This window comes from Corvus hawaiiensis, chromosome 2 (genome assembly GCF_020740725.1).
Source record: "Corvus hawaiiensis isolate bCorHaw1 chromosome 2, bCorHaw1.pri.cur, whole genome shotgun sequence".
NCBI lineage: Eukaryota > Metazoa > Chordata > Aves > Passeriformes > Corvidae > Corvus > Corvus hawaiiensis.
Genome location: NC_063214.1, coordinates 1,015,370 through 1,039,555, shown reverse-complemented (window position 1 = coordinate 1,039,555; position 24,186 = coordinate 1,015,370). Strand labels below are relative to the sequence as shown.

At 50.4% G+C, this 24,186-nt stretch overlaps 1 protein-coding gene across 2 annotated transcripts; it reads right to left on the bottom strand.

Annotated features, from left to right (window-relative positions):
- Nucleotides 1-717: 717 nt before the first annotated feature.
- Nucleotides 718-21,909, bottom strand: RNF169 (ring finger protein 169). 2 transcript variants are annotated; one of them, XR_007201556.1, is made up of 7 exons: nt 21,579-21,909; nt 13,053-13,129; nt 8,187-8,333; nt 7,374-7,486; nt 6,585-6,684; nt 3,788-5,918; nt 718-2,445 (listed from the first exon to the last, which is right to left on the bottom strand). XR_007201556.1 is itself a non-coding variant. In XM_048294403.1 (6 exons), the coding sequence occupies exons 1-6, from the start codon at nt 21,907-21,909 to the stop codon at nt 4,716-4,718; spliced, it is 1,971 nt and encodes a 656-aa protein (XP_048150360.1). In that variant the 3' UTR covers nt 718-4,715. The 2 variants fall into 2 exon arrangements, 1 of the variants encoding a protein (XP_048150360.1); XM_048294403.1 differs by having other exon boundaries at nt 718-5,918.
- Nucleotides 21,910-24,186: the final 2,277 nt, after the last annotated feature.

The following is a 24,186-nucleotide window of genomic DNA, read 5'->3' as shown; positions in this document are numbered from 1 at the left end:
GAGGGGGTGGGAGTGGTGCAGGCACAGGTCCTTGAGCAGCCTCTGGAAGCATTCCCGGTCACACGGAGGTGCCAGTGGAGCTGGAAGTGGAGAAAGGACAGCTTGAGTACATCCTGCTGCAGGTGCCAGGGATCCAGACAGGATGGGCGAGCGGCACCTGCCTCTCCCGGCCCGCGCGGAAACCACGGGCGTGTTCCAGCAGGAGAGGGCTCAGCTCTGCCAGGGTGCCACAGAGACACCGCTGGGATCTACAGCTGGATTAACTTCAGCCCAAACCCAGCTGTTGGGAGATCAGCCTTGGAGTAAAATGGGTTTGCCCTGAGAGGAAGCAGCACCAGGGTCTCTGAGCACTGGCCATGTTTTATCTCCATGCCAGCCCTGAACAGGGCTCCCTCCTGAGCTACCAGTGCAAGCAGGGCCTGGCAAAACCCCAAAAGGGTCTGTCCAGCCCTGGCACAGCTGCCCAGGGCAGTGCTGAGTCCCTGTCCTTGTAGGGATTTAAAAGCCGTGTGGACTTGGGGAGAGGGGTCAGTGGTGGCCTTGGCAGTGCTGGGGGAGTGGTTGGACTCCATGATCTTAGAGGGCTTTTCCAACCAAATGATTCTGTGATTCCACAATTACTCCACAACCTCCTTCAGCTGGAGGCAAGTGTCACCTGTCTGGGACAAGCAGCAGTAGGATCCTGCTTGTTTTCCAAGCACAGCAAGAAACGGGGAGTTTCACTGTCAGAACCTGGTTTTATTCCGTTTGAACCTCGGCCTTTGCCCTGCAGTTCAAGTCCTGGTTGCTGTTAAAACGAACACTGTTATTTGTACACATTTGTTGGCATATTTCTGGTTTGTGACAATTGTTTCACAAGCAGGATTTACTCTGTTTCAAACAACAGAAGCCACAACATGACAGACGCCTGCATGTCATTCCACTCACACATTTCACACATGCAAGTCAGCGGTCCTTTGGTGCCTTCCATCGCTGGGTAACACATTCAGGTGAAGCCACGGGGGTGCAGCTGAGACCAGAACGACCGTGAGTCTGTAACCAGCCGGTGCTCTGCTGGCACGCGGAGAACACGAAAGCACAACGATTGAAAGCGTTACTGGAGAAAAAGTGTAGCGACATCTAGGTCGGTTTTGAACAGTTTGACAGCAAATCCCAAGGAAACCAGGCGCACACCCCCATGCGTGACCAGCTGAAGGTTTTCCCATTTGCATAGTGAAGAGCTAACTCTGGAGCGGATGCGTCGCGGTGTTGCAGGGACGCGGGGAGGGGACAGGGTGGTGTCAGGCGCGTGCGGCACGCGGGGATCATCCCAGCTCCCATCCCCGGGACACCCCGCGGGGCTCCACCACGGACAGGGGGTCGTTTCTGTCTTGCATCCCCCACCGGGCAAGAGGGTCCAGGTTCTCCCGAAACGCTTCCCCTCGTGTGTGGGACAAACTCTTTGCCAACCTTCTGCTGGACAACCGGGAGGCAGGACAGGGCTGTCGGAGGGCCCAGGCGGAGCCCTGCCCTCGGAGCATTGCTAAAGGCTTGTTTTCTAAAATCAGTGAGAGTCTTTAAGGCTTCGATCTCCCCCTTTGCTTTCACTGAGAAAATACAAAGAAGCGCTTGTTCAAGCTACACTTCATGACTACTGTGCACTGCATGTACAATAGCATTGGAAGAGAAATACTGACAATATAGAACAACGTCATACAATCACCTGGCATGATCCCTTTTGGCACTTTTCCTTCATTTATCTGATCTCGCTGACTCCAAACACAGATCTTTCCATACGGTTTTTCCCAGGCAGAGAGCCCCAGAGGGTCAGAAAGCAACTTTCTGGGAGTCGGTGGCATCTTTGGCAGACACAGTCCTTCTGTCACGGAACCAACCCCAGCCCCTCCGGATTAGACAGCTTCACATTTTGGGAGGACACTCCCATGCCCATGCTGTCCCAGAGTCAGCAAGGAATGCCTTCATCCCGGAGGGAAGGCAGCTGAGGGTTACAAAGGACTTTCAGAGAAGTGTGAATAAATACTTGGTTTAATCTTGTGCTGCATCCACCATTCAGCACGAGGTGTTTTCCTTCTCAGCTGGCATGATTTCTGGCAAAGGTGGCGTCATTCCTGACCTTTACAGGGGAGAGGCTGAGAATTCCTGCTCTTTTGAGTGTAATTATTTACAGTTTTTGTTGTTTTGTGCAAGCTTACCTAAACTTCGAGAGTGTTAAATTAATAAAACATTCATCCCGGCTTTGCATCGCCACAACCCTTCCACATGATTGTGATTCCACATCCAAAGGTCTCCTTGAACGCAGATGCCATGGCCCGTGCACGATGCTTGGGGAGTTGGGATCTCTGCTTTGGGGGCAGCTGGGAGCACGAGGGGTCCCATGAAGGTTTTTTTGGCTGGGGACAAGCTCCAGCCCAGGCACTGCCTCCTGCACTTCTGCCCAGCTTGGACCTGGAACCAGGAAATTAACACACAAACCCCAAAATATTTATAAAATCTTTTCAAAAGAAGATATTTAAGACACTGGCCTAGTGCATTGGGCTGTGAAATCTGTTTAAAGAGGGGAAAGAAAAGATACATTCAGCGTGTAAATCTATTTTTTTGTAGTGTAAGCAGCCCAGGCCTGGCTGAACCCCCACAAACACCATGAGAAAAAAGGAAACTGCTTAGGGAAGTCTGTTTGGGGCTCCAGGGATGAGCTGCAGAGAAGGGGGCCTGTAAAAATAATTCTCAATCTAAATGCACCTGGGAAGTGCATATTTTAGCTCCAAGTGTTGGGAAAAACAGCACGGATTCCAAGTTAAAGCTGTGGCTTTCCCTCCTGAGCTCCAAGGGCAGATCCAGGCCGTCACTACTTCTCTCTGCGCTGTTCTTCTAGGTCCAGTCAAGGCTCTAATTCTTTAATTTCCTTCTAATTCACAGCTGGAAAGAGGAGCAGGATTCGGTTTGGGTCAAAAGCGCCTGCTTCAAGCGGCACCTGCCAAGGCTGCGGCGCAGGAGAGGGCCCGGAACGCTGGGAAGGCAGAGCAGGCCAGGTGTCACCAGCCCCAGGTACAACTTTAACCATCCAGTAGTTTGTGTGGCAAGGAGATACAGAGATAGAGATATATATTATGGAATCATTGCTATAAGATTTCTCCAAACAAAAGTGTCGATCTGTTGAAATATAGTATTTAAAATATATAAATTTTACCCAATAAAATATAAGATTTTTTTTTTTTCTTTTTTTTTAATCCAGTTCAAATAGGAAAAAAAAACCTGCCAGGGTCCTTGCAGTGAAAAAGAAAACCAGTTCCTCTTTTGTTTTTGACCGCTTAAGATGGAGGGAGAAAATTAAACCATTTTTAGATAGAGGAAATTGGGCAATGCTGTTGTCTTAGATCAGATCCGTCTATTTATGTGCACTGGCTGCCCTCCCTTCACACCATCCCTAGGGAATTTTGCCCCAGCACTGTGCTCATCCCAAAAACATCCCTGCCACCTGGCACACGGTGGGGGCAGGATGGGTAATGCTGCAGCCCCCGCCCTGGGCAAAGGTCCCCGCGGGCTCCGAGGGTCCTAGTGAATACTCTGCAAGGCAGCTGTCAAGGATTGAGCTGGAACGCTACTTTTCAAGCTACATACTGGAAATAATCCATGAAATGAATCCATGGGAGAGTGTTACAAACACTCAGAGGGTGGCCTGCCACATCTGTGCAGAGAACACATGCTCCACCAAGCCCAGGCTCTGAGCCAGCTCTGCTCCAGGCCCCACTTCATGCCTGGAAGTGGAAGTTTTTAGTGCATTGCTCACCTGAGCTTTCTTAGTGGTTTGAACCTGAAGGCAGGGAGCTGGAGCAGGGCAGGGCAGCGCACTGGGGCAGCGGGGCTCCCGTCCCATTGGGTGCCTGGAGAGCACAGCAATGCGCCGGATCACTTGGGATGCTCCTCCGGGACATGCAAGGACAGGCCTTAGGTGTGCTGAGAGAGCTCTGAACCGAGCAGGGGACGTGTCAGCTGGGAGGACATCCTTCCTCGACATCCATCCTGAAACTCCCTGGCTGGCCTTTCCCTTTCTTCAATATCATAGGGAAGGAGACCCTCTTGGTTTGGAAAAGACATGGTCTGGGAGAAAAGCTCCCTGGGTCCCAGTGCTCAGCGTGTGGCTCCAGCTGCTCCACCTGAGCTCTCTCCCCTGTCACGAACATGAAATTACAAGTCCCTATCAGGTTTTTCAGTAAAATCCTTATTTCAGGTCTTTCTTTTCACTGTATCTGGCCTTCTGCTTCAGAAAAGTGACAAATGATCTGTAGTACTGGTGCAGACAGTGAGATACATTCATTTGGAAGTACTGGGGGGGGGGCTCTGTTTAGGACTTCCCAGAAGAAACACGGAGCATGGATAAGAGCCGGACCCCACAACCAGATGTGGCCTGATCGCACGTGTGCCCGACTGCGTGTGGAGGTCTTGCAGAGTATTCACAGGGATGACAGACAATTCCTTCAGACCAACGGACCAGAGAGGACCGGAGGATTTTTTTTTTCTCATTCTCTCTTTTTTTTTGTTTATTTTTAAAAAAACCTGAAAGGACTCTGGCTTCTCTCTGAACTGGACCTAGAAATGTCTTACCACCGAAATGAAAAAACAATTGCATGGGTGGAAGTAGGGCAAAAAATAGTTTTCCTATAAGATAATCTGATAAACCTCATCGTCCTCTAGAAAGGCAACATCGTCCAGCAGTGCTACTTGGCACCCAGAGTGCTCTTGGACCGCAGCAGATACCGATCCACGCGGACTTTCCGCCTATCCACTGTCCTGTTCTCGCTGTCGAAAATCCGCTGCAGGTGCAGGGCCAACCTCCTGTCCTCCTCCTCTTGCTGGAGCTTCTGCTCCACGTCCCTAACCTCTGGAGGCAGGCCCACCTCCCCTGCCACATGCCTCAGTCTTTTGACGGAGCCGTTGTGCTCCAAGTGCTTTGTTTTGCAGCGTCTCTTCCGGCCCCGCCGCAGCAGCGGGGGCTGCTCCCCGATGATGTTCTCCACAGAATTGCAAGTGCTGTTCTGTACGTTGATCAACTCACTGTTGTTCAGGTATTTCAGCTGCTTTTTCCCCGACGGCTTGATGGGGACTCCGAGCGCGCTGGTGTCAGGCAGTGAGGCGCTGACACCCATGAGTCTTCTGCTCAGCATTTTTGGGCCTAGACTAAGACAGGATTTGTCCATGAATGTATTCACTTTTAGGTCAGGGACTTCAGACACTCGTGTGTTTAGGGCGGTTACGTTTGATCTCACATCTGGTTCATCAGCACCGTCATCTGTGGTTAAGGCCTGTGAACTTCTGCTCTTCTCACTCCCTCTTCCCAGCTTCATTTCACTGACAGAAGGGAAGAAATCCAGCTCAGCGCGAGGCTCTCCTGTAGTGTCAGGTGGAAGGTGATCATCCTGCACTTGTGGCTGCTCTTTAGTGCAACTGCTGGAGTTGGTGATGTCAGGAACCACGGTGTCTTCCCCGGGCTCCGAAGCCAAGGACGTAAGGGTCGCTTTAGAGAGAGTCTTTTTGATCTGACGCTCCTGAAATATCTGCTCCCATTTTTTCAGTATTCTAGGACTGGCCTCATAGGTGGTTGGCTTCTGCAGGCTGCGGTTCAGGTTTCTGGGGGTGGATTTGATGATGAGGGGGCTCAGGACTCTGCCATCGGGAAGCCTCTTTGGGGGAGTGCACGGGGAGCAGACAATGGGCTTGAAGTGGTTGAGCTCCTCCGAGATGCTGTCATTGCTCTCGGGGCTGATGGATCGCTCGGGCCTGTGCAGGGCCGACAGGGAGGACACGGCGTTGAGGACCAGGCGCTTCTCGGCTGTCAGGTCCGGGGCGGACAGGCAGCGGTTGTTCTGCGTGGACGACAGCACCCCAAGCAGCGGCGTCGACGCGCCGGTGATGGGCAGCACCTGCAAGGCAAGGCAGCACAGCTGGGAAAGCCGCTCACGGAGGTGCACACGGGCAAGCGAGCGTGCAAGAGGAGGCCGGCACAAAGGATGGCTGCCGCACACGGCTGCCCCTGCCCGCCTCTGCCGGTCACAGCACCCCCGTGGGACATGATGTGGGACATGAGCAGGAGACTCCGGAGTCCAGCATGATCTGGGTGTCAAATTTATTACAGTCTAAGAGCTGCTCTTGCCACAAGTAACAACCACTCCGATGGCAAAATCACACAGCCACAGGATGCTTTGGGTGAGGAGGAACTTGAAAGACCATTTCATTCCACCCTCTGCCATGGGCAGGGACACCTTCCACTAGACCAGATTCCTACAAGCCCAGTCCAACCTGGCCTTGAAATGTGTTTTCTCTTTACCTGAATAAATCAGCCTGATAAGAACCCTTTCAACCTCCAATTAGCCTCCAATGCTACACAAGAACCCTGACACCTGTCTGCTTTTCTGCTTAGCAATTCCTAACCCAGCAGGTTTTATTGGGAGGCACAAGGAAGCGATTGGCCCCATGGCGGTAACACAGTGCCACAAAGCCCATATTTTATATCTCCAGATTACCGCTGCTGTGTAACCTCAGATAAGAACACTTACACACAGGAACCTGTTTCCAGATGCTGCCTGTACCTTTGTTTTGGTGGCTGGGGCTGATCTCTGCCTGCTCTTGGATCTCTCCTGAATGGTGTCATTGCAGCTCCGACTCCTTTCCACCTTGGTGGTTAAATTCCTGAAAAGCAGATGGGTGAGAACAGGAGACTGTTCATGACCTTAGGAACAACCAGCTCAACAGCCCTGGCAGTAGCTACCTGTGGGAGAGGCATCAGCCTTGGCAGCGCCCGGTTGGCAGAGATATTTCCTATGCCCTCAGCAAAAAGGGATCCAGGAATCTCGGGTTTCCGGCAGAGTCCCGGTCTGCGGTCCCGGGCTCCGCGCTGAACACACGGACACCTCCGCCCACGGCTCACAATTAACCGAGGTCAGTGCTAACGAGGAAGCTGGGGAAACCCCTTTGCTTCTCACGTGGAAACACACCTGGTTACTCAGCTGCTCCTGCTGCGCCGAGCAACAGCTTTCCAGGGAAAAAGCTGTTTGGGGCTGATGCTATCCCTTCATACCTGTGATGGAGAAGGAACCGGCACTCTTGAGTTCATCCTACAGAATTTTGATTTCTGACTAATGGTTTGAATCTACAGGCAATGATTTTTCTCCTTCATGGGATAAACGTTAACTTCCAGGTAGGAAGTAATCAGACAGACACCACATTCTACCAGTGAGTCTGTTCTAAAATTCCAGAAAAAAAATCACGTATTTTAGATTGGAACCACCATTTGAATTAGAGCATCTCAGGTGTGTTTAAAACAAGTCGAAAGAACATCTTTAAAGGACATTATTCTGAATAAAGTCTCAGCATCTTACCCTGAAAGGAAAGCAAAGGAGTAGGCACTGGTCTTGGAAACAAAAGCTGACCGATGTGTTTGCTTGCCCTGGAATGGTTCTTCATTCTCGGAATCCGAGAGACGTTCAGGAAACTGAAGTCAATCAAGGAAGAGTTAGCTGACATGTACAACAAAAAGAATAACTTGGAAAATAAAGATCTTTCTTGCAGAAGTGTTAAAGATCCCCAATTTCCCCATTTCTGATCATACTGAGAGGACATAAGGCATAAATAAAACAAAAATAAGCACATAGCTCCTGTATATAGCTGTTAGTCATCAAATAACATTAATTTATTGATCAAGAAAATGTGGGAAAATTCTACAATAAAGGTTACTACAGGGTGTTGGTTACTCAGCCCCCATGGGTCAGCCCATCAAATGGAAATTCTAAGAGCATTTCCCGCAGAGCCTCCCAAATGAAATGGGAAATAGCCAAAAGTCAGCATGAAGAATGTGTTGAACTTCAGTTGTACAACTTCACTGCAGAAGATTCATGGAGAAACGTTCATGGAAATGCATGCAAGCCTGAAGACCAAGGATATCCCCAAAGCTGAGGGGAGCTGGTGTGTTTGGAAGAGTCACGTAGTAGAGGGTAAAAGGGGGATCAGAAACCTCTAGAAGAACATCTGCAGCCATAACAAACCTCAGAAGACAGTTCTCATTAACAAGGATCTTTAAAATCTGCCAGCTCAAAGCCTTCAAAAACTGTAAAAACTCAATCAAGGAATCCTGGAAAGCCAAAGAATGAAAATTCTGATATATGGGCAGGAAGGAGAAGCATGAGCTTACTTACACACTCTTGGTTCCCTTTCAGCACTACAGATTCATCTTTTTTCTGCTGTTCCTCCATTTTTCTTTTCCCTACATCCATGTCATCTAGAATGAACTTGTTAATCAGATCCTCAGATGTCTTTTCTTCTTGTAGTTTCTCTTCTCTCAGCTGGAAATAATGACAAAAGAGGTAGAGTAGTTATAATTTGAAGTCCTACACTTACAGACTGGCAAGACCAAGAGTTAGGTCACATCATTTAATTTTGTGCCTTCATTTCTCTACTCTAGGGTAGAGCCACTGCCTCTGTCTCACAGTAATGTGAAGATTGGTTTGCTTCTACACCACATTTGTGTTTTATACACAAGTATCGCGGATTTTATCTTCTTTGCAAAACAACAAAGGCACCGTGAGGCCCAGGGCTGGACAATGCCTTCTCTGCCACTGTATTTTCTGAAATACAAAAAGCTTTTCTCTACTTGTAGATGATCATACTGGATATAAAAATGTGCACAACTAGTTTTCTGCAAGCTGTGATATTTCAGTTTTAGCCATCCGACGGCCTGACATGCAGCACACACAATTTGGCAGACACATAAGCAGCATCACCTAAAATAAAAGGTGAGATGCAGCAATTCCCACGTTGAAAGCTACACGAGAGATGAACTCCCATTGTTTCACTATGTGCTGGGATGGAGAAGATCCAGAGAGGCCACATTACCCCTGACAGCTGACTCCAGGCACAACGCTTGAATTCAGTTTCAGACGCAGCGGAGAAGTGCAAGGGAATGCCAGGATCTGGGACACAAGGTACACGGACCCTGACAGGCTGCCTGTCCTGCTGCACTCTTTTGCACCTTACCTAAGGACTCAAACTCCCCTCTTCTGCCAGGACCTCTTTTTTTTTTTGCAGACTTGCTATCAAAACCAACAATACCCCTTTTCTCCTCCTTTCCACCACCTTTTCCTGATGAACAGGCTCAGCAGAACACACTTCAGATAACGCCACCTGATCATCCCTGCCCAGGGTAACATCATCCAGCTCCCTTCTCCCTCCATCACCCAGCCATTTTCCCAGCTTGTGTCCTGCCTCTTGCTCAACTTAGACACAGCCCAGGAATAGCCTACATGTGTCTGTATATAGAACAGATCCTCCCTCCTTCCTCCATCCACCCTCCGTGCAGAAGTCATCCAGACCTTTGATTGACACATCTTCATCCCGCTCATGAACCACAGCACCAGGAATTCAAATCCCCGTGTTCTTCCTCATATTTGGGCCTAGGCATCTCAGGTGCTTAACAAGCTCCCTAACTCATAAAGGCAGCGGGGGATGTTGCAAAAACTCCTCATTCTTCCAAAAATATTTAGTGTTTTTCTTCCCTGCTGGAGGAGGGGAAAACCCCGAAAGTCTGGACATATGGATGACAAACAAAGCAGAGTTCACACGCCATTACATGAAAAGCACATTGTGATTTTCAAATTGGGAAGGACCCGAATCCTACTGAATCCAAACCCCCAGAGATGAGGAAGAGAGAAACAAGGAGGAAAAAAAGGAGGAAACAAGGCAGAAAGCAGGAAAAACTCCACTGTTTGGCTGATTATGGGTGTTCAGCAAATATTTTCAAAGACCAGTTTGACTCCTTGCTTAGAGTTGTTTTAAGATCTATCTTTAAATTCCTCATCTATTAATAATCTCAAGCAGTAACTACAACAGTGTCTGACTAACATAGACTGTCACCACCTGATGTGGATGTGATGAATAGTCTGCTCTAAGTCAACAATATTTCTGCCTTTTTTGAAGCATCTGAAAAACAAATTCACATCAAGATTTATCATAAAGATTTTTTTTTTTTTTTGGCTGGCTGAAATACTACCCAACACTCGTGTTCCTCCTGTATTTCTCAGGTGAAAGAAAGTTATATGGAAATATTCCCTTTTCTGGCTAAATTATAAAATTATACTCAATTCCCAAATTGAAAGACACAAGAATATGTAACAACACACAAGAACATTTAAGGATTTCGGGCAAATCCATGGCATAATTAGTGTGAGGTGACAACCCAAGCTTTGCTGACAGTGAAGTCAAAAAGGCAACAACAGGATCCTAACCCTAATTAATAGAATACAAAAAAGAATTTAGGTCCAGAATTAAGGCTGCAAACAAAATCATACTCTAATGATAAAATCTGTACTAATTACAAAAATAATAATCTGAAGTAACCTTAATGTAAATTATCTCCCAGAGAATTTGCTTCCAGACGTGGCAATACTGTGCTGGGACAGGAGGACAAGAAACTGAAACAATGTCGTGTGAAACATATACCCTGGGAGAAGGACCTCATGTTACCTGAGTAGCATCTCTGAAATACTGGATGCAGGACCAACAGCTGCTGTTAACAGCACAGTTATCAGACAATGCATTTTAGCCCTTTTGGATACCACAACTGCAGGGGAGAAAAAGTGCTGTACAAGCAATTGATAATTTTTAACTCAAGAAACGCCCATTTCAGGACCATCATTCCTGACACTAACATTTATTTCCAAAAGTTTGGCAAACTCACATTTGGTATCTTCTCTTGCCTCCACAAACCGTCCAGGTTTGCTCCCTCCCGGAGCCTGCTCCGTCTGCCCTGGCTCTGGGAAGCTGCGTGTCAGCACATGCCTCAGGTAGGAGTTTCCCTCCCACTGTGTGTGCTTACAAGCAACAGACTTGCTTGTGATAAAAAGACAGCTGGACAGGATGAGCTAGGGTTTTAGTACACAGAAATGACAGCCTCCTCTGGAAGAACATAAAATGCAAGAGCACCAAGGGCACAAAAGAGAGAAAACCCATCTCGCTATCCTGCACTGACAGCAAAAATCTATCTCATTCTGAAAGCCAGTTGAGAAAATTCAACTATGAGATTATCCCCGTCAAATTATGCTACCACTTTGTTTTCAACTGCAAAAGGCTGGGAAGCAGGTCAACAGTTCAGATTTATAAGACAACTCCCATCTGGGAGATGTAAAATGTTTGGAAATGCTCCTTGCCCTTCCTCAGGAGGAAAGCCCCGGTTATCCCCATTCCATGGGCAGGGAAGCTGGGATGAAACCCCATGTCTTGAGACGTGGAAGGAAATCCAATCAATATACAAGTTTAGACTCCCAAACCTCAGATTCTGTCTCCTCCTGCCTAATTCAGACACCAAGAGACTCTTGGTAAGTAGCAACAGGCAGAATTTTGCTTCCCTACAACTTCCTGACAGGAGGGTAGAGCCAGATGGGAGTCAGTCTCTCATCCCACGCAACAAGTGACAGGACAAGAAGAAATGGCATCGAGTGGCACCAGAGGAAGTTTAGGTTGGATATCAGGGAAAATTTCTTCCCTGAAAGGGTAGCCAGTCATTGGCACAGCTGCCCAGGGCAGTGGTGGAGTCCCCATTGCTGGAGCGGTTTAAAAGCCATGTGGATGTGGCACTGGAGGACGTGGGATAGTGTTGGCGTGGCAGTGCTGGGGGAACGGTTGGACTCCATCTCAGAGGGCTTTTCCCATCTAAATGATTCTGTGATTCTATTCTGATTCCATTAATAAGGACACAGTGTGACTGTATCATCAGTTGTCATTTTACCAGCAAAATTTCACTGCCATTTCCTCTTAGATGACGATTCACAGAATCTCCTCCCACACAGCTCTTTCAGCTGAGCTTCACAAAAAGCAGTTTAAGCTGGCAGGGGGAAGAAACCCATCTCCCATCTGTCAGGGGGCAAGAAGGGGAAGGCAGCAGGCTGAACAAGAACAAGACAAAAACATGCCAAAAAGCCAGAAACTAGGTAAAGTATTTCCTTCTGACTGGAAGGGAAGGGAGACGTGTTGGCACTGGACTGCACGTGGTATCTTTTTGCTGAAGTCAAAAAATACAGATATAAAAACCTGACTGTGCTGCAAATGTGCTTTCTTAAACTTGATAGAGAATTGTTGCTGAAAATGCCTCAAGTCCCACGGCTTTGCACACAAAGTGTCCCTGCCTTCCAGGCAAGGCACCTGAATTGGAGAAGAGCTTGCAATTCCTATGATCAGTTAATGAAATAGCCAAAGTTATCTCAGCAACCTGCAGTGACACTGTCCATCAGTGGATAATTCCACACAAGGAGAAGCAGGAGGGAAGGCCCTTCCATGCTTTTTAACTGTCTCCTCACACACACGCATTTCTCAGATTAATTATTGACCTGCGAAATCACCTAGGTGGTATTTTCCTACTCAGACAAGGCTGTTTTTCTAACTCAATCAGCCTCCCAGCCCTTTTTACACTTGTTGAGATCTGCAAGTGAAAACCCAAAGAAAATTCTTCAACAATGAAAAACCCCTCCGGTTCGTTTTCCCCAGCAGGTAAAATAATCAGCAAGGAGACGGACCCATCTCAAGGGAAAACAAGATCACAAAGATCAAAACTCCAGAAAATATTTTCATGGACTTTAATTCCAAACCAGCTGAAAAGCCTTTATTCTCTTTTTTTTTTTTTTTTTTGGGCCTTTAAATGACATTATTTTCTTGGCTAAAAATAAATAGAAAGCTCCAGTTTGGAATAGTTTGCTTTTGAGGAGAAGGATGTTACTGCAGGAGATGTCTTATGCTGCAAAAGCCTTTATGGAATTACATTCACAACCAAACAGTCACTCCAAAGAAGGTACATTTCCATGATCTGGAAGGCAGACTAAGACCGCAAAATTTGGCTTCTACATGCTCAAATACAGCCATTTCCTGAACTGGATGAACAGTATAGAGAGAATAAATGACCTTTGTTACAGAAGAGGAAAAAAGAGCCCTTCAGGTTTCCCTACAGGTAGGATGGCATTCCTGCAGGAAATCCAAGTTATTCTGGAAGAAAAAACACAATTACCCAGAATACTGACCTTCCTTAGCTGGCTTTCATATTCTTCTCGGAGTTCCCCTGTTTTGCTTAATTTAATGGGTGCTCTGAATATAAAGTCTGGAAAGAAAAGGGAAAAAAAAGGAAACACTTTTTAGTGCAGGGTAGCTGGTGTTGGCCATTATTTCCCAAAAAGGGTGAGATCTCCACAGGCTGCACAAGAGGTTCTGCAGCACTTTTCTCAACCCCAGATGTTTATATTCTGCCACTGCTATCACAGCTCTGTTTAACATACAGAAACATGGGGAGGAGGATGGCCAAGTAATCCCACTTTGCACTTCCTGAGTTTCCTTTGAGATTCTCAAGAGTCCTTGACAAGCAGTTAAGCAATCGGGGAGCACTGGGACGATGTAAACACAGGGGTGAAGTAACAGCCCGGAGATTTCACAGGGAATCTGAGTCCCAGGAATAAACCCAGGCTTTAAGCACAGGGAATCTGAGTCCCAGGAATAAAGCCAGGACTGAGGTGCCTGCTGCAGCCAGACACCCCAGGCACACAGGCTGCCAGCAGCAGCCCCGCACCTCGAATTCACGCCGCTGCCCTCCTGCCACTGCCGCCGATGCACGGAGACCGCCCCCGTTTTCTCGATGAGGTCTCCTCCACATCCCCACCCAGCCGCCGCAGCACAGCCTTTTTCCCGCTTGCCGTGCACTCCCCAGATCAGCGTTTGGAAGCTGAGCGGGCAGGATGCTGTGTCTGGCAGAAATTCCCTGTCCTGCTCCCACTTCCTCCCTTTCCCCTCGGGAATTCAGAAACCAAAAGCATACTGGCATGGGGTTATAGCTTAACCTCCATCCCTGGAGTCTGTTACTCCCAAAGGACTCCCTTGCTCACATCAGCCTCAAAGCTCCCTCCCACTTCTGCGCAGTGCAAGTCTGGGCAAGTTGCACTTCACTTGGAGGAGCTCGGAGGGAAAAGGGAACAACCAGAACAAAACAACAACCCCTGGACAACCATCCTGGCTCAATCCCTATCAGTATTCCAGGCAGGGCACAGCACAGTTCATCATACCAGTGTGCTGTGGTCAGGATGGAACAGGTTTGAGCAAGGAAGAAACATCAGGGGTACTTCCTTTTCCCACCCTGCTAAAATTAAAGGATATAAACCAGCAGCTCCACCACATGTTTTCACAGAATCCCAAAATCATTTAGGTTAGGAAAGATGTCTGAGACCATTAAGTCCAATCTGTGACCGATCCCACCTTGTCCCCAGCCCAGAGCACTGAGTGCCACGTTCAGGCCTTCCTTGGACACCTCCAGGGATTGGGACTCCAACACCAACCCGGGCAGCCCCTGCCAACGCATGACCACCTTTTCAGTGAAGAAATTCCTCCTGATGCCCAGCCTGAGCCTCCCCTGGCACAGCCTGAGACTGTTTCCTCTCCTCCTGTCCCTGTTCCCTGGGAGTAGAGCCCAAAACCCCCCGTGGCTGCCCCCTCCTGTCAGGGAGTTGAGGAGAGACAGAAGGTCCCTCCTGAGCCTCCTTTTCTCCAGGCTGAGCCCCCCTCACAGAACTTCCCTTATTTAGGAAGTGTTTTTATTTGGCTCAAAACAAAAGGTTCATGGCAGGGTGGGTGAATCAAACACCCAATGACCAGCTGCTGACTATTCTGCCAGGCATCCTCTGGTTCACGGCCACATTTCCCTCCTCCCTGGGGATGGCCCACAGCCCCACTGCCCAAACATGCCATTTACAGACTGATGAAATCCTGTTACCACCTGTCCTGCTTTCCCCTGGTTTCCCCTTTCAAAGTTCCTAGGAAGCCCTGTAACTTCAGTCCCTCCTGCTGGTGAGGGTGAGTGCAAACTCTGCAGCCTCTGAAGAGGCAATTGCTGCCAATGCCAGAGCTGCACAAATAACAAAGCATTTATCTAATATTCGTTTCAGAGGGAGAAAAATAATCTCATGTAAGCAAACATTAAGCGTATAGACTATAAGGCCTTTTTATCTCATTAAAAAGCTGCTATTCCCTCATACTCAGAGGCCTGCACGAGCCAGGCTTGTTTTTAAAGGAAAACATCCCAAATGTCCCTACACATGTGATAAAAATCCCAAGCGATGTTGATGCTGGGGGGGCCAGGCTGCATTCCTTGCTCCTGCTTCTGCGCCCGCAATCGGCCGCACTGGAAACCTTCCACGGCTTCCCAAAATGTTTTTTCAATTGTGTCCTTGAGCGGTTCCAGTTCTTTGTGAACTTTATCAAGCTGAATTTCCACAGAGACAGTCCCAAGAGCAGCAGCAATCTGTAACTCGCCTGCAGCAAACTTCAATTACTTCTCAATGTTTAAGGCTTGTCTCCAGAGCTATAAAGGTGGAGCTTTTCCCTCCAGGGCATGAGCTAACCTGAAGGAAACACGCACCAGGAAAGATGAGCCACTGTCATCGCTCTCATTTCTCACTAGGGTTCAGCAAGCTGGAAGAAATTTTAAATGATGGAATAACATTTATGTGTAAGTTGTGGTGGTTTAGCTAAAGGGGTCCAACACCAGGTAGAGACAACTTTATCAATAGTATCTTTATGTAACAACTTGGATATTTTACAGATGGGTCAAAAAGAGATGAGACTCCAAATTTCCAACTCTGTATAAAAGAGATGAAAACAAAAATGTATGCAAAGCTGTGTATGTGCATTTCACAGCACTCCAGGATGGGTCAGGCTGCAAGGGACTACTGTGGCTCACCTGGTCCCAGCTCCCTGCTCCAGCAGCACCATCCCAGGGCACAGGGCACAGGATTGTGTCCAGAGGGTTCTGGAATATCTCCAGTGAGGGAGACTCCACAGCCTCTCTGGACAGCCTGTTCAGTGTCTGGTCACTGCACAGGACAGAAGTTGTCCCTCATGTTCAGGTGGAACTCACTGGGCTCAGGCCCTGCCCGTGGCTCTGGTGCCGCTGCCGGGCCCCGGAGCAGAGCCCGGGCCCTGCCCTGAGCCCTCCCTGCAGCCAGGGACAGCCAGGGCTGAGGGCCCCTCTCAGCTGGGGCTCCTCTCGAGGCTGAGCAGCCCCGGCTCCCTCAGCCTGTGCTGGGCACGGGGATGCTCCAGGCCCTTCCTCAGCTGCGCAGCCTCCGCCGGCCCCACTCCAGGAGCTCCCTGGCCCTGCTGTGCTGAGGATCCAGGGGTGGACACAGCACTCCAGAGGTGCCTCCAGGGCTGCCCAGAGGGGCAGCATGCCCTCTGCTGACAGGGCAGAAGGGTGCTGCACCCAAGGATGCTTCTGTCGGCACAAAACCATTCCAAGTGAAACCAGACCGGTCCTCGCACTGGGAAGAAGACAAGGTGACCAGAGCATCACATGTCTTTCTCTGGCACAGCTCCCCATGCCAATTCTGGATGTTCATGTCCAGGACAAGGCTGCTCAGCTGGTTCGATGTGTGCCACAGCCCAGGACAAAAACAAAGCAGGCAAAATCATGGAAGAAAAGGCTTTTTACTTGATTTTGCAACAGATTTCCTGCTTGCCCTTCCTCTCGACTGATCTATGGGTCAACAGAACTGGTTTCTAAATGAAGCTGACTCTGAAGGTCTGCTGGGAGTGCTGCCACTGGGATGCTCCTTCCAAGCCCACCGAGAGCACCGAAACAGTCACAGTGCCAGGATCAAACCCGGCATCCTGCTTTTTTATGCTGACATACAAGAGTTGCATCCTATTGTGCTCAGTCTTGGAAAAAACCAGCAGTGATTTCTGCACTATTTGAGAGGACAAAAGATTTTCTAATTATTTAACACTGGTTTTCTTTATAAGAGGCATCTGACTTGCAGCCTCAATCCCCCTGAATGCCTCCATCCTTTCCATGCCAGCTCGGAAGTGTGTCTTACACACCATCTCCGTGGAGCCGCACTCCTGACCAGCACATTTTATATTTACTGGCAAAAGATTCAGAAACCTCCATCTGGTGGATTCAGCAACATGGGCTGAATAAAAGTGAAGTTGAACTCGATTCAGAACCCTTCGGTTCCCTGTCTGCTGTTCAGAGGCTCCTGGGTTTTGCCAAACTGATGCCATCCGGCAAGTCCCAGCTCTGCCACCGGCAGCAGTGAAACCCAATCACTCCCAGCTTCCACCGAAACTTTCAGCAGGCTTTGCAGCTTCCATCTCCCTTGAGGCTTTCACTGCTTTTCCTTTTAACTCCTGGCAGTTAACACTTGCAGCTGAAGACAAAATCTTAAACATTTTTTTCAAAACACAAAACAAGAAGTTAGGATTTTTCTGACCCTAGCAGAGGTGTAACCACTATTCAACTGGAAAATTATTTTCCAAGAGTTGACGATCCACGGCCATTCCTCTCACACTGACCATTGGGGCTAACTCTAGGTCTGGTCCTAATCATTCTCTTCATTAATGGCAGACTAAAAATAATTTAAGTATTGCAGAGGGCTGGAGATGGGACAACGAGGAAAGAGATGGAGGTGCAAGCCCTGTGACAGCCTCACGGCCCCCAAAGAGGCACCCTATCCTATCTTCCCAGGAAATCTTAAATTTAACCCATCCCATTAGCAATACAACACTGTGACAAGGAGGAAAAAAAGAGATGGTGTCAGTTTAAAGCAGTTTGATGTGGGGAGCAAATCACTGATCTTCCCGAGGCAGGGAAAGGCTTCTTCAGGATTGCCGCTTCCAAAGTCGTAGCACTGTGGTCTTGAGACAAAAAAAACCAGCTCCTGACAGGCTACAGAACAACAGAAATGACAGGAAATTCAGGGATCACCAGGAAATGCTCAAGAACTAGACTGGTTTAGTCCAGTGGGGAAAGGGGAAAGCCACTGCCAGAAAAAGACTGGCAGGAAGGAGGGGGAAGTCATGTTACAAGTCTGGCAAAAACACTCCACCCCCTCTTACATGAGCATCAGTTATTGATTGCTGTGCATTGCTACTGGGCAGAGGAGAAACAAAAGAAATCTGACTCTCTGAAATGCGAGTGTACTTATTTTCTCACAATCAGGCTGGGCACCTTGCTGCAAACATGTTCTGTTCCTTCTCCTTGGCCATCTGAATCCTCAAACACACACCCGCAGTCTCCAAGCCTCCCATCTGCTGCTCCTCTCTGCCTTCCAAGAATTTCACCAAGCAACTGTTTTAATATAAGAAACCTCACTTAGCAAAGCATTGCAGCCAGCACTGCATCTCTAGCTCAAAGGGTGGCCTTACACCAGCATCTAGGGTGCCCTCCCAGGTGCTCTGTGAACTTGGAGATGTCCAGAGAGGACGTGGGACCCATGGGCCACCTGCATCCTTCTGGAGCAGCAGCTGGCACCAGGCTGAAGGCAGCAGGGCAGCTCCAAGGGAATCAGATGCCCAGGAGCTGTCAGGAAAACCAGCCCATGCCAAGACACAACAGGCACCGAGTGTGTGTCTCCGCTGATTTCTATCCAGTTTTGTTTGACAAGTGTCGTGACAAGGATTTTGACTTTATACCTATTTGGACAGCACCTAGTGCAGAATCCCCAGCCTCAGCCAAGGTCTGAGAGCTCCTTAAGCCCACTATCATGGAAGAATCCCAAAGGGAATTGCAAAAACTGGGACATGAAACCATGATTAATTAGCTGGTTTAAGCTGGAATAATCAAGGTATGTCAAGTGGTCATACTGAGTAGTTTTAAAGATTCTGCACATTTTAAGTGATTTAATGAAATACCTGAGCTTAATCAGTGTTTGGTAACAGAATCACATAATAGCTGAGGTTGGCAAAGACCTCTGGAGACCCAACCCTTCTGCTCAAGCAGGGTCATCAGGAACAGGCTGCCCAGGTCCATGTCCAGTTGGATTTTAACTGTCTCTAAGGATGGAAACTCCACAACCACCCAGGGCAACCTGTGCCAGTGCTTGGTCACCCTCATAGTGGAAGGTATTTTTCTTACAGCCTGTGAAACTTGATGTGTTTCACTTTGTGTCCTTTGCCTTCTGTCCTGTCACTGCACACCACTGGGATGAGCTGGGCTCTGCTGCCTTCACTGCCCCTGCTCAGGGGCCTACAGACATTGGTACGTGTATAGATACATCACGTATCCATCGATAAGGTCATGGTGATGCAGAGAGGTTCGTGAAGCTTGGGAGAAAGCAAACGTCACCCAGCCCTTCAAACAGGGCAAGGAGGAGGGTCAGCCCCACCCACCTTGATTCCCAGGAAGCAGCTGTGCCTGGAAACCACACTACTACACAAGGACAAGGTGTTTGGGAGGTAGGCCGCTGGATTGAAGGAGAGGAAAGTAGGCTTAACCAATGCCTTCCATGATGAGATGGCGGGCTCAGTGGAGGAGCACAGAGCAGCAGATGTTGTTTATCCTGATCCATGAGGGCAAAGTGACTGGAGTATCTGACATTCCAGAGGAGGCTGAGAGATCTGGGGCTGTTCACCCTGGAGAAGAGAAGGCTCAGAGGTATTTCACCAATGTGTTTAAATACCAAACAGAAAGCAGAGAAGACAGAACCGGGCTCCTCTGCCTGGTAACAGGACAGGAGGAAATGGGCACAAATTGAAATAGCAGTTCTGCTGAACATAGAAAATATTTTTTTACTGTCAGGGCCGCAGAATCTCTAACCTTGTAAATGGTCATAACCCACCAGGTCACAGTCCTGGGAAACCTGCTGCTGGTGACCCTGCTTTGAGCAGGGCTTGGGTCTCCCTGCCAGCTTCAGCTATGCTGGGATCCTCCAGTAGGCCTCACTAATGTCAGGAGAAACCACATCCACTGCTCTCTCTGTGCATGTAGTAGGTCCCTGTTTGTAATGGATCATCTGCCTTTGATTCCTCACACTATGAGCCCAGCTTGCATCACAAGTGGGAATTTGGGCAGGCAGAAAATGACAGCCCACACAATGACTATGTGCCTTACTGCCAGACAGAATCATGGAATCATAGAATGGTTTGGGTTGGAAAGGACCGTGTAGATCATCTCATCCCACCCCTTGCCATGGGCCTTCCACTAGACCAGGAGGCTGCAAGTCCTGTCCAGCCTGGCTTTGGACACTTCCAGGGATGGGGCAACCACAGCTTCTCTGGGCAGCCTGTACCAGGGCCTCAGCACCCTTACAGGGAAGAATTTTGTCCCAATATCCCATCTAAACCTGCCCTCTGGCAGCAGGAAGCCATTCCCCTTCGTCCCACACAATTCAGGACAAGCAGAGAATTAAAATGAATTCTTCTTAAAAAAGCCCAGCTAAGACACTAGACCAGCATTCCTGCAGCATGGCTGGATACTCTCACCCCAGCTCGCCTGGACCATGCCGAGTCCATTTACACACGACTGACACCACTGCCTTGGAGCAGACATTGACTCGGCAGTTCCCACTGTCCCTTCTCCGGAGGAACCACTCCCAGCCCTTGGGCTCAGCTCCCTCTGGAGAGCCCATCTGTTCATTGATTCAGCAAATCCTTCCGCGTGAAGGCTTCCTAAATCTCTTCCAGGTTAGTGGGGTTAGTTCAAACCACCAATTTAAGCTGTTTAAGATCATCCTGCCAATTCTTCCCACAGCCAATTAGAGGATGCTGACACAAGCATGAACTGGGAGACCAGAAACACGCTCAGAAAGGAACGGGTTGGGCTAAAAGGATGTTTATCTGTAGCTTAAATCCTTGTTTGCTCTGCAGGGTTCCCCTCAGCACTGCTATGTCGCCGAAGTGGGCACTGCTGCAACACCTCTCCAACCAACAAATCCGGGTGCATCCTGAGTTCTGACAGCAGCAAGGTGGGCATCTCCAAAAGAGCAATGCCACCGTCTCAGACCAGGATTTATTTTGAAGGAAACACAGGGAGCAGTTTTCTAGGAGTTGAGGAAGGCATCTAGCGTTGGAGGCAGGGAGGAAACGTGTGACAAAAAGCCATGAACTCAGGGATGATGGACTTTCTTAATGTCAACAAGGGACTAAGACTTCCCATGGTGCAAAACCCTTCCTGTCTTGATGCAGTACAAACCTGCCCGACTCCTGGCAGCACTGTTGGATTCGTTCACTTTTGGGGCAAGGTTATCACAAAAACACCTGAGGAAGTGGGGAAACATCCCTCCCACTGGGACATCTGCTCCAGGGGATGATGCTATCCATCCCCTCCATCTCCCGATGCCACAGAGCAGGGTGGGCTCAAGCCCACTGCCCCCTTCCCTGCTCGGCCCCGCAGGACTTGGCCTGAGTCCCTGCAAGCTCATCGCACCTCCCGCGTTTGGCCCCGCAGGACTCGGGGGAGCTGAGCCCCCGCAAACTTATCACACCTCCTACGCCTGCACACCCCCGCCGCGCCCGGGGCCGGGCTGAGCCCCCGCAAACTCATCGCACCTCAGCGCCTGACCACGCCCCCTCCGGAGCCGACCCCCCCCCGCAGCTTCACCGCGCACCCCGCCATGGCCACGCCCCCCCGGGCTGAGCCCCCGCGAACTCATCGCGCCTCCCGCGGCAGCCACGCCCTCTGCAGAGGCCACGCCCCCGCCCCCGCGCCCCCCCCGCCCCGCCCGGTCCAGGATGGGGGGGGGGCGCAGGTGCCGCCGCCGCCGCCGCCGCCGCCGCCGCCGCAGCCGCACCTTGGTCCGGCGGCCGCTGCTCCCCGCCTGCTGCTCCGGCGGCCGTGGTGGCTGCGGGCTCGGCCTGCTGCCGCCGGGCCCGTGTGGAGAGGCGGCTGCGGCACAGCGGGCAGCAGAGGCCCGGGCCCTGCAGGCAGCGCTGGAAGCAGGCGAGGCAGAGCGAGTGGCGGCAGGGCGGCGTCACCGCCTCCACCAGCGCCTGCCGGCACACCGGGCACTCAGCCACCGACAGCACCACCGCGTCCTGCTCCTCCTCGGCCGCGGACCGGCCCCGCCGCCGCCGCCCCCGCACCGCGGCCCGGCCGCCGGCGCCCGCCGCCGCCGCCGCCATCTTCCCACACTTTGAAGGGCCGCGGCGGCCACGCCCACCCCGCATAATTCATGTGGGGACGCGCCCCCGCCATCCATATTAATGAGCGCCGCGCGCGCCGCGCGCTAGCCGCGCCCTCTCATGAATATTCATTCCCCTCAGTTGAAGGCGGGGCCAGCCGAGCGCTTCCCGCTCTTTGTGGGGATGGGACAGCGCTGGCCCCCCGGTTATTACGGTGGGATGGAATCATGGAATCACAGATGGTTTGGGTTGGAAGGACCTCAAAGCTCACCCAGTCCCACCCCTGCCATGGGCAGGGACACCTTCCACAGTCCCAGGGTGCTCCAAGCCCCAGTGTCCAGCCTGGCCTTGGACACTGCCAGGGATCCAGGGGCAGCCACAGCTTCTCTGGGCACCCTGTGCCAGGGCCTGCCCACCCTCACAGGGAACAATTCCTTCCCAATATCCCCCCTAATCCTGCTCTCTGGCAGTGGGAAGCCATTCCCTGTGTCCTGTCCCTCCAGCCCTTGTCCCCAGTCCCTCTGCAGCTCTCCTGGAGCCCCTTTAGGCCCTGCAAGGGGCTCTGAGCTCTCCCTGGAGCCTTCTCCTCTCCAGGTGAGCACCCCCAGCTCTCCCAGCCCGTGACTGTAGTGGGTGGCCGATCTCTCTCCGTTCTTTTCCTGACCCACGAGCCTTTTGTTCAGTCTTCCCTCTGCTGTCCGGCTGAGAAGGGGAGTGATGGAGCAGCTTTGGTGAGCACTCGGCGTCCAGCCAGAGTTAAACCACCATGGATGGTGACTCAGAGCCAACCAGAGGAGGCAGAGCCTCTGCACCAGTTGCTATGGAAATCTCTTGTACTTCTCTTCTGCTTTTCATCTCCTCACTGGGGCACTAAACCAGTCAGTCTTTTCATCATATCTTAGCACCCCCTCTGATGAAGCCTCTCAGCTGCATTGGGTTGGCAGAAGAGAAAATGTGGCTGCAGAGACAGAGGTGAAGCCCCACACCTTTGAGCCTCCTTGAGGAGGCTCCTCTCTCCATGGTTGGAGAGAAGAGGGGATGATCCGTGCCCAAGAAACAGCCTCTGCACGTGTGCCAGGAACTTGCTGGGGGATATCATTAACTTTCCGTCTCACCCACTCTTCTATCTTTAGTTGTCTCTGGCTGTTGAATGACTAAAAGGATACCAGCATGTGGATCCCTGCTGTTGTAGGCTCCACAAAATGCCAGTTGACAAAAAAGTTCCGTCTCATGAAACAAAAAAACTTGTACTGACTTTATTAAGATGAATTATGGCAGTGGTTTGGTGCTGGGACTGGACTTAGTCCAGCAATTTGTGTGTCTGTCCCATAGATGCTGCTGCTGGCCAGAGTCAGACAGAGTGTGTCATTCCCTAGATCCCCACAAAGCTGCTGCTCCCCGGGATCAGCCTGACCTGGGAGCTGGGCCCTGGGGAGCCCCTGGGGAGGCACAGAGAACGTGGGAATAGGAGACACTTCCCCACCAAAGCTACTTGTAGGACAAAGAGCTGTGCAGAGCTTTAGCTTTCTGCAGAGTCCTAGGCACGTCGGATTTGGGAAAGGATCCCTGCCTGCTGTTCTCCCAAATTACTTCTGCACATCCAGCCTACCCTGGACAGAACTTGGGTTTTGTGTCTCCAGCTTGTCTTTCAACCCAAAGCCCCGCAAAGGGCAATGGTTCTACTCTGCCAGAGGGCAGGGTTAAACGGAATATTGGGAAGAAATATTTTACAGTAAAGGTCATTAAAAAATTGCCCAGGGTGCCCAGAGATGCTGTGGCTGCCCCATCCCTCAAAGCATTCAAGATCAGGTTGAATGGGACTTGGAGCAACCTTTTCTAGTGGAAGGTGTCCCTGCCCGTGGCAGGGGGTGGAACAGGGTGAGCTTTAAGGTCCTTTCCACTCCAAAGCTGTCTGTGGTTCTACAGTTCAGGACGTGCGGAGCTCAGCGCTGGCCTGCAGAGGGAATCCTAAGCCCGTGCAAGGCTCCAGCCTCAAATCCTGCCGTCCCCAGCCGAAACCTCAGCCTTGCCCAGCCTGTCAGGGAACGTTTTTCTGCTTCTCACCTCTCCCGAGGAGCTGGCAGAGTTTTGCCACCACCTTTTCTCTTCACGTTCCTCGCAGCGATGATGCTGGCCCCAGCCAGGCAGACACTTTCCATGGGGTGCAGGTGGGGTGTGTCATGGTGGATACAGGAGACACCGACAGGCCCATGGTGCTATGCTCTCCCATTTTTCCTCTCTATCCTTCCCCTTGCTTTATCCAGCCTTTCTTCACCA

Excerpts from the sequence above, each read along its gene's own strand:
- RNF169 (XM_048294403.1), bottom strand. The coding sequence starts at position 21,909 with ATGGCGGCGGCGGCGGCGGGCGCCGGCGGCCGGGCCGCGGTGCGGGGG. Across the intron at positions 13,130-21,578 it reads GCAGCGGCCGCCGGACCAAG|ACTTTATATTCAGAGCACCC; the intron begins GTGCGGCTGCGG and ends TTTTCTTTCCAG. Across the intron at positions 8,334-13,052 it reads ATGAAAGCCAGCTAAGGAAG|CTGAGAGAAGAGAAACTACA; the intron begins GTCAGTATTCTG and ends CATTATTTCCAG.